The sequence below is a fragment of the Juglans microcarpa x Juglans regia genome, chromosome 5S (genome assembly GCF_004785595.1).
Source record: "Juglans microcarpa x Juglans regia isolate MS1-56 chromosome 5S, Jm3101_v1.0, whole genome shotgun sequence".
In the NCBI taxonomy this organism is placed as follows: Eukaryota; Viridiplantae; Streptophyta; class Magnoliopsida; order Fagales; family Juglandaceae; genus Juglans; species Juglans microcarpa x Juglans regia.
Window position 1 is genome coordinate 14,680,156 of NC_054603.1, and position 10,752 is coordinate 14,690,907.

The 10,752-nt window shown below is 34.8% G+C and overlaps 1 protein-coding gene across 1 annotated transcript; it reads right to left on the minus strand.

Moving 5' to 3' along the window:
• Nucleotides 1-8,087: 8,087 nt before the first annotated feature.
• On the minus strand, nucleotides 8,088-10,541 carry LOC121267550. Its single transcript, XM_041171460.1, has 3 exons — nucleotides 10,362-10,541; nucleotides 10,126-10,263; nucleotides 8,088-8,336 (listed from the first exon to the last, which is right to left on the minus strand). The coding sequence occupies exons 1-3, from the start codon at nucleotides 10,450-10,452 to the stop codon at nucleotides 8,320-8,322; spliced, it is 246 nt and encodes an 81-aa protein (XP_041027394.1). The 5' UTR covers nucleotides 10,453-10,541; the 3' UTR covers nucleotides 8,088-8,319.
• Nucleotides 10,542-10,752: the final 211 nt, after the last annotated feature.

Sequence of the window (10,752 nt, forward strand, 5' to 3'; positions counted from 1 at the left end):
ACCAGCCCATCAGGCCTCTCCTTCTCAACAGGCCTCTCAATTTCAAGGCAACCAAGCTGCATCTCCTTCTCAAAATTATTCACCTTACCATCCGGTACAACTGATGGATTCTCAAGACCCGTTTGAACTGGAATTAGCAAATTATGATCCTCAGAATTTGTGACTACAAAAAATTATTATCTGACTAACCAGCATGATATGCAGATATTATCCCTCTAAAAAGTTATTCGCGACAGATTATTGCCCAGCAAAGCGACAAATAATTCTGTACTAGATTACGTGTTATGTACTATGTTTGTTTTTAGCGTCGGCTGACACTGTTCTTGTCTTTAATGTCGGCCGGTACTGTGTTTGTCTTTAGCGTCGGCTAATACTGTTATTATAACGGCCGGTACTATTCATGTATTATTAAAGTTACTATTTTAGTGTCTATATAAGGGGGGTTCACGAGGCAAGAAGGGCATTCAGAATTCTAATCTGATATCCCTTCCTTTCTCGCCCAAACCTCTCCAGTCCAAGTCCTGTCCTCCTCTCTTTGTAAATCCTCAATCATCCTTCCCTCATGTCTTCAGCTCTCAACTCCTTTGAGAATTAATCTCATTGTAAGTATTATATTTTTAATGAAGAAGTTTATTTCATATCTCTTTTCTTTAATTTTCCTCATGCATATGGTCGGTTATACCGCCTGCCTACTTTGCTATCATGCATATGGCCGGTCTTACCGCCTTTAATTCTTAATAATACATTATATTCTACTAATACCTTATTATCTTATACCTGAGACACGTATTAAATTATAAAATTATTTTTATTATAAAATAAATCTATTAATATATCACATAAAATTATATACGTTAATTTATAAATTTATTTTTATGATATTTTTTTATAAATATAATACTTCTCATTGGGCATACGTAGAGTCTATTGAGAGTAATCCAGAAAAGTTTGAACTAGCTCAAATTCAAAAGCGAAGACAGAATGATTCTTTGATTACCAAAAGCAAACCACCTTAGAACCGAGAGAAAGATGAAAAAAGGTAAATGCTATCAAAGTTTACGTGTCTCTGTCTTGACTTAAGCATGCTTTCCGGAACGCTAGCTTTTAGTGAGATGGAAGAGGCGGATGACGGATTGAATAATATTATCTTGCTATTATGAATAGAGTAATGTTAGAGATGTCTCGTTTAGATAGTATGAAGATTAAGTTTTAAATGAATTAAATAAAATATTATTAAAATATTATCTTTTAATATTATTATTTTAAAATTTATAAAAATTAAATTGTTTATTATATTTTATGTAGAAATTTAATAACCTTCTAATGATGATATGATATAGTTTCTATATCCAAACGAGCTAGTTTTAGAATATGCAAATTTTGCATATTTGTTTTTAGAAAAAGTAAGACTTATTATTAAAATATAAATTATTTTTAGACTTTTAGATTCGTCAATTTAAAAAAAAAAAATATGCGAAACTTATACAATCTAGTACGGTACAAATTATTTCTCTTAAAAATATTCTCTCCTTTTTTAAGGCACAGAGGAGTTAATTAATTTCATGTTTTTGTAACAGAGAAAATGTAAAACAAAATAGAAAACCTAAGGCGAAAATGCTAAAATGATATTTATTGAAATCTTTACAATGCGACTTTTTGATATGGTCAGAAAATGCTTGCGCGGGGGGCCGAGCTGAATGGTGCCCACAAAGTGACAGGTAGTGTTTTTCTTAAATAGTTGAGAGCACTCGGATTGGCCTCTTCAAAACCTAATACATCTTCTAAATTTGAAAAAATATAGATAAAATAATTTATATTAATTTCTTCAAAAAGTAAAAACTTGAAGTATGATCTACAGTAATTTTAAGTATATCTTTAAATTTAAAGATTTACTGTTCATCTTCAAAAGTAATATTTTATTGTAAAAATTATCTTAACTATTTTACTTTTCAATTTTTATTTACCACGATTTTCATTTCTCCGAATGCCATTTCACTTTCATTTTTTGTTTAGTTTTGAAATATGTGAATGAATAAATATTATTATTAATTAACATATAGTTAGTGTAATTGTAAAATAGGAAAAAAATTAAAAATATTATTATTAAAAAAATAATATTATATTATTATTTTCACTAATCTAATATAGGGTTATGGCTAGAGAGATTTTAGATTTATGAAAAATATATACTTTTCATCAAATTCTGAATATGACTTTAATGAAACCAATAATAATGTTTAAGGAAGTGATTTTTAGTTAGTTGGTAATTTTTTTTAAAATATTTAAAGATATTTAAAAAATCATTGAAAAAAAAAAAAAAGAAAATATCGTTGCAAATATCACATTGCAAATCTTTAAAGGAAAAAGTTAGTTTGTCTACCAAATGTGACCGCTCAACTTGTCCGCTTGGAAATTTTTAATTTTTTAATTAATAATTAAAGAAGTGATTTTAATTGTATTGACGTATTTTTTATTTTTAAAAATATTAAAAAAATGTGAAAAAAAATGAAAAAAAAAAAAAAAGAGTTGTAAAATGTAACTATGGGTGAAGTAGAGCGGGCAGAGTAGCCCGACTCATCTTTAAAAGGTATATATTCCATTTGAAATTTTGGTCAAGCCTTTCATAGATGAATTTACAGTAAAGGGAAAGCTAAAAAAACAAGCTACAAAGTGCCAAGTAGATTGTTTGAGAGGAAGGGTAGATGCCAAAAGGAAGAGGAAAAAACAGAAAAGAAAAAACAAAAAAAATGGAGAAGGCAGGTAGAAGAGGACGGACAACGGACAACAGCCTTTGCTATGGGCTGCTGGTGCCAATGCAGCTTTTAAAAGGGGAAGAGAGACAGAATGGCATTGAATTTGGTTACCACTTTACATGAGATGGTAAGGGCTATATTGGGAAATTCAGAAGAGGAAAGAGACACTTCTCCACTGCTTTGGATGCCAGGTCCCGGTCCGTATATGACTTTACACGCAAAACTATGGCGTTCTTGCTTTCTTTGATATCCCTCTTTCATGATTGCATGCAGTCTCGTCCTAAACAAAAGGTTAAAACCCACAAATTTACTCGAATCATTATGTCCATCACTTTGGTTTATCCACACACACATATATCATATATATATATATATATATATATATATATATATACATGACCAACCAGTACCTGAGATATACAAGAACAGATTCCCCTACTAGCTAGCAGAATGACGTTGATCTCCTTAATTGATTGATTAATACTCCTGATGTGTTTTTCATTGATTACTTGTAATTTACTGGTCAAATTGATTCTTCGTTATCCCACTTTTCATAAAAGAATTAACGAGTCCTATTATTTTCACGCAAGTGCGTCTTAATTAATATCCATCTTTCATCAGAAAATTAAAGAAAAGTCTTTTTATAAATGAGTTTGTGTACCAAATTATGTACCGATACTGACATGTAAGGTATCAATTTAATAAAATGGTGTGAATTGAAGACAGAAATAATTTGCGTGAGACATTGGACCTTCTTCTTCTTTCAAAATTTTTCTTTTTTTATATTTTCTTTTTAATAAAAAAAATCATGTCAACGTCAGTACGCGATTTGGTGTGCCAAACCGCTTGTATCTAGCAAAGCTCAAAATTAATAGACTCGAGATTTGCAAGTGATATATTCTCAAGCTATTTTCCATGGCTAGTAGCTTTTTGCTTCAACTTTCCTCACCAGAACCTTCGTTTCATATTATATATATGTATATGAGGAAAGATATTTATAACTATGAATTATGTAACCGCCAAGTAATCGTTTTGAAAAAAATAAATAAAACATCAAATCTACATGAAAAAAAAATTAATTTTTTAATAGTAATTCTTACTATTTTTCAAAGCGACTACGTAACGTTTACGCACTTCACGATTGTACGTAGAATTACTCTATGTATTCACCTTCTAAAGGAGGTTCTTACGTACGTACCCATATGCATGCCCACATCATGATGATCTCTTCATCTTCTTCACCATTTGCAGATGATCAACTCTTTCTCGATCCATATATCCCACGTACGTACGTGCAGCTTAATTCATGACTGCCTCCATGAGTTTACCAAATCGATCTCGTTCCCGCATGAAGAATCTTTTGCTTTGATCAGTTTTGGATGATTATTTAAAAAATAAAAATAAAAAATCCTTGAATTGGACGTACAATTAGGAAAACTGCTGGTTGCAATTTTGGCTGTCGTTTCTCATATCGATGTAAATTAGCACATATTTTGCAGGGGAAAAAAGAAGATTGTCCAATAACTCCGATTACTTTAGTGATATTTTAATCTCTCTTTTTGGGTTCTGCCCCTAATATCGATACATAGTTGCAATTTTTTAAAAAAAAATTCTTGTCTTTTTCCCATTATACTAAAGAACATTGCCTTTTCTTCTTTCGGTGAAGTGTTTTAAAACAAAGATATAGATAGTAGTGGGAAACGGACCCTTCATGTCTATAGCTAGCTACTAGTCTAGTACTAGTCAAACAAGTGATTCGATCTCCTTGTTCAAAATACACAAAATCAAACAGTGCCAAAAAGCAAGAGTATCTTTAATTTATGATCAGTGCATATATAATAAAAAAAGTAATATCCATTTCATTCACAAAGAAAAGAAAAAGGAAAGACATGATCATCTGCATGGCCGAAGGAGGAGGGCGGAATAATGATGACTATGAATTCCACAAATGAAGAAACCAAAGATCAATACTTATGTACATATCCTCATTGTTAAATGATTGGTTGGTAGGTTCTGTTTTGGAAAAACAATAATAAGAATAAACTGTAGAGATATTTTACTATTGCAGTAAGCCTAACTCATGTATATATATAAACGGCATGCATGCAAAAACACAAACCACAGATCAAAGATATTATATATATGGATGGAGGAAGTGGCCATTTTCTGATCTCTCTTCTTGATCTTTTACTTCGTTTAATTTGCTCGATCGTCACTTACCTATTCGAAATGGGATTTGGACCACTTGGAACTTCATGTTCTCCGGCATCGAATATATTTTCTTGCCATGGCAACAATGGAGATGATCTGCTTGTCTGGAACCTACCCCTCATTCGACCTGGTGAAGGGACATGGATACCATTTGTTGCTACTGATACACTTTTGTGAGTTGATGATTCGGTCTTCGACTTTCCAACGCCATGTTTTCTTGAGGTAAATTCCATGGTGTTTCTCTTCATGACAGGTGGGAAGCTATGCTTTGTTTCAGCAATGGTAGGATTAGAGATGAGTAACAGAATGACGAAGAGGGTCAAAGAGGAAAGATAGGGAGAGGCAATATCGGCAGCCATGCATGCAAAATGAAATCTGTATAAAATCATCCAACGGGTCTCAAGTGATCAGCATCTAGCAAGGTACTTGGCACTCAGTCAAGGGTTGGTCGTGTGAAACCTTAGAGCTCAAGATGGCTAGGAGAGATCATTTGAGACTGATACCTTGTTGGGCTTGTTATAAGCATTCAAATGAGAGAGAGAGAGAGAGAGAGAGAGATCAAAAGTAAAAAGGGGAAAGCAGGGATTGTGAACTGCTTTAACAATATTCCTTTGAGGTGATGGGAAGATGGTCGCTTTAACATGTCTTGTGGAGATGACTGTGATGGTAGAAAATGTGTGCTCAGAGAGAGAGAGAGAGAGAGAGAGAGAGAGATGATCTTGGATTGACCTTTATGACAGTGAGCGCGCCCTTGGCAGCAACCCATAGTCTCCTAAGCGGAGGACAGAGTAGAACCCACTTCGAGAATGGGTCCATGCAGCAGACATACATACAGAGATCGAGTGAGTCTAATAAAGTCTTTGAATCCTCGAAAAAGTTAGAAGGGCAGAAGGGGATTCACAAGTATAGGTGAATATATATTATTGAAGATGTACAGTTCAATTACCACACTCACCAAATCATGAAATTATCAAAAGAAACCAGTGCATGCAAGCTTCTTGTTCAAGCTTTGCAAGCTTCTTGTTCAAGCTTTACGTATTTTTATACCAGATCTCAGGTGGAAAATCTACGATCTACTTCGTTGCTGATTGGTGGTGCTGATTTCTAGATTGCATGGAATGATGTAACATTGGCTATGATTTATGTTAGAAGAATCGGTCACTGCACCTATTCTTTTAAGATCACTAAAAGACAAAACAATAATTTATCAATATCAGAGTTTTGATTCAGTTTAATTATGTCTATCTATAATGGCTTCCTAGCTAGTCCAGGTTTCCTTCCCTTGAAGCCCAAAAGAGAACAATAGATTTTTCAAGCCTAAGGCCACGTTGATTAGCCCAAAAAGAAAAGGCCCTAAGAGGATTATTGTACTACGTACGCGTAGAAGGGAGCGTTATCCTTCTCTGAAATTACCATCCTACTTGATTATCGGTGGAGAAACACAAAGTTCTGTCCGGGCAAGGGAAGGGTTTAAGCATTATATATCAGACAGTTTCTACTTGTCTCGGGTTAAGCTTGGGCGTACTCATCGAGCTTTTCCCAGGCACGAACAGCGAAGAGTTCAAGTGGAAAGACATCATGGAAGCCACAAACTATTTGGAGAAGAGATCATGTTTGGCTCAGGTGGTGCTGGGAAGATTTATAAAGCCAAATTGCCAGAATTGCCATCGGGAGATATAGTGTAACGCCCCAATAGAAAGTCCAAACTACATAGTCTATACTCTAAAATGACTAGTAAATGATACAATTGGAACCCCATTAGAACACTATAAAAAGCAATAACTTCTCGTTCTCTAGCAACATGAGATCTCATATACTATCTACCTTATCCCTCTTATTATACGGGATATCACATATAACGACAGTTAAAAAGTACTACTTGCAGAAAGATGATGATACACAACTAACTGACTAAATAAAAGCTCTACAAGAGAGCTATTTGGATGCTAAGAGATCATCTGTGAATAGTAGTGAAATAGTTTATAAATAGTAGTGAACTATTTGTAAATAGTAGTATGAGAACAGTTATATTCCCAAACATGCTCGAGATGGTAAGTGACAGGCATCTTGTGAAGTTGATGGGTTACTGCAGCAACAAAGGAGCAGGTTAATTTGAATCTGCTGCTGATATACGAGTACTACATGGCAAATGGAAGTGTATGGGATTGGCTAGCTGCATGCATGGACATCCGCGCGCGCTCGGAAGCAAGAAGACTAGGAGCCTTGATTGGGAGCTGGCAAGGCTAAGGATTTCAGTGGGATTTCCTAAAGGAGTGGAAATAGCTGCACCATGATTGCGTACCAAAGATCATTCACAGGGACTAAAATCTAGCTACTTGTTGCTAGATTCCAATTGATGCTATATGATTCTTACTTTATCATCTATAGCTCAAATAATTCTCGAAGTATTAAATTTACTTCTGTTAAGCCATGTCATATATTCTTATGACATCAGACAATTTGAAATCTCAAAGGTTTGAGGTACTTCTACTTCTGTCCCCCATATACGCATGTTTCCAGAAACATTTTCCTGTGTTTTCAGAATACGCATGTTTGTTAAAGGCAAAGGAAAAGAGTGACGTTTATAGAATTGGTATTGTGCTGACGGAGCTTGTGGGTAGAGAGGCATATAGAAATGCAAAATGCCGGTCGTGAGGTGTTGATCGATCCTTCATGGAAACCACTCCTGCCGGGTGAAGAATGTGCAGCCTTCCAAGAGCTTGAAATAGCCCTTCAATGCATAAAAACTGCACCAAAAAGAAAGGCCACCTTCCCCGGCAAGCATGCGATTTCCTTGTACATGTGTTCAACAATATATAGGATGTTGGACTTTGGAAAGATGAATATAGATCCCTTACACATAATTAACGAAATAATGTTGATTTAGAATAAAATCACAACTTTGAACCAGTCTATTTCAGAACAAATAGATCGACCCCTAGCATCAGTTGAACGTGCTAAGTAGATTGCACCACTAAGCATTCATTTGAACCACTAAGATCTAAGATCTAAGATCTATACCCATAATCGGCCATTTGTATTCTAGATCTTAAAAATTATCTTAAGTAGGAGGTCCGTTAAATGGCATCATGACGCCTGCTTTACAAAATAGTTTTGCTTTAAAAGAGTAGCTCAAGTGATTCATTTTATTGGTGGAGGTTTTACATCAGCCAGTCAGCATCATGAAAGCATATAAAAAATTGTGCAAACAGGTAATAACCTGAAAGAGTTCTATCAGCCTTACGAACAGAGCAACATTAACTGGAAAGCAAACATGCATCTACAACTTGAAGACAACATTTTCTGAAAACAAGAATGCCTTGTCTGAAGCTGCCACAATCCATGGAAAAGCAAGCTATTCGTCATCTTCATCTGCAATTGACAGCAAAATTACAAGATAAATAAAGTAGTCGATAGAGAGTAAGAGAAAAGAGGGAGGGAGGTGATGTATATACAGTCACAAAATACAAACACAGGTGTCATCTTTGTTTTGGTTTGTTACAACATTTTATAAATGAAATTATATTAGGTGACTCATAAAATGTCTAGAATCTCCAGCATGGTACGCTCGCCAACTAAACAAACAGTAATTGAACTTCCAAGTGATCTTTAAACATTTAGCCAATTAAGAGGACGTCCTATTTTAGCCAATTAAGAGGCAAACGCATAAAATTTACAAAACATGAATTCAATTAATCGTCCATATTCAATTTCAAGTAACAACCAAAAAATATGTATCAGGATGAATCCAACCATGACTTTATGTAAGAAAATACAAAAGCGCGAGTTTGCATACTCTACCCCAAAGCAAGTAACCTTCAAAGGCCTCTGTATGCTTGTTAGCACAACATAACCAATGTAGGTTTCATAGCATTGGATAGCACAATATATGGAGGTTCTTTTGCATTATGTTGATTTAAAAGGTTAAAATGAAAAGAAAACTTCGCATTATTATTGGATATGGAAAACATATAAAAATGTTATCAGGCATCTAAGAGCGCCAAAGGTAAAACACATCCCATTTAAAGAAGGTGCGGTTTGGATAGTAAGTTGAGATGAGATGAGTTAAGATGAAAGTTGAAAGTTGAATAAAATATTGTTAGAATATTATTTTTTAATATTATTATTGTTTTGGGGTTTGAAAAAGTTAAATTGTTTATTATATTTTTGTGGGAATTTGGGAAAGTTGTAATGATTAGATGAGATGAATTGAGATGGGTTTTGTATCCAAATATGGAAAATTAAAAAAAAAAAAAACAAAAACAAAAAAAGAGGTTGTTAGGAACTAGAGAGTGCCAAAGATAATAATAATAAAAAAAAAATGCATATCTTGAGAGTATAGAGTGTTAGGAGAGTGCTCCCTAGTCCCTTGAATGCCACCATAACCTCACCCTCCACCCCTTACTTGAGGGAGAAAGCAACACCATGTGGTCTAAGGACCACCGAAGCATTAATAAACCATTATCAATGGTATCCTTCAGTCTCAAAAGAGTTCACAGACCACTCTAGTGATTAAAAAAAAACAAAGAGAATTATTAATTTTAACAACATTCAAAGTGCCACCCCCATCAATACTAAAGAAGAGATTCTAGTCTATATGGAAAGAATCTGATACAGAACCAAAAGGTTATCAGATAGCAGAAACCATAGCTGCCAAAATATCAATATTGAGTTGAACTTAGGACCAAGCAAACAACCGTCATAGTTGCTGAAACATAATAGGCATTTCATTTAAAATCAGAACAACATAGAGTCATCGTAACAAAATTTCACAATATAGACCAATCGAATCCCACTTAGTTTGAATGCTCAAAATAACAGCAATTAGGAGGGCGTGATTCTACTAAAAGAAAACAAACTTTTTGTTAAAAAGTTCGAAACATCATCCAAACAAGTTAAATGTATCAGAAATATTATCCGGAAACCCAGTCAATAAAAGGCGCTTCAGATGATGCGGATTCTACCAAGACGGTGAGAACGGACATGTGAGAACATATACAAGAAATTCAATTTCATGATGCAACAACATAGGCTGATTGGAATTTCACGTACCCACATGAAATGGATACACAATGTCCAAAATTATTCATACAACATCCAATTTGACATCATATAAAATCAAATACAGAAAAAAAGGAGGAAGAAAAGGAAAAGGAAATACCGAAGTAGCGGTGCTCGTTAGCGGCCTTCGCTTTGGCGAGCATCTTGTCGAGGTCCTCCTGGAGCTGAGCGTCCCATTTGACGAGCTGGTTAACGAAGACGGCACCAAGTCCCATACCCACCACGTGCTCCCATGGATCTAAACACAAAAGGAAAAAACATAATCAGCCCAGGAGATGACTGTAGAGAAAAAGGAACAACAGAGGGAAGATAGGAGTGGTGGAGAGAAGGACTCACGGCGCATGTAAGGGAGTTTTCGGAGTGCGTTTGAGTACATCTGGGTGCCAAGTCCCAGCAGTGCTCCGATCATCGTCGCGCTCCACGCCATCTCTCTCTCTCTCTCTCTCTCTCTCTGTGCAGAGTGCCGCTCACCACATTGCTAGAATGAAATCTTGGATTCATGAGCGATGAACCTGTTAATTTGGGCTGGGTCCGTTGCAAGATTTGGACTCGAACCAGAATCCAGACCCATCATCCAAAACCCGATCGTGTAATCCCCTAGTACTATAATATCCCAAATAATCTACTCAAGCTTTTAATTTGAAAATTACATATTGACAGTGAGTTGAGATAAAATAAGATGAAAGTTAAAAATTAAATAAAATATTATTAAAATATTATTTTTTTA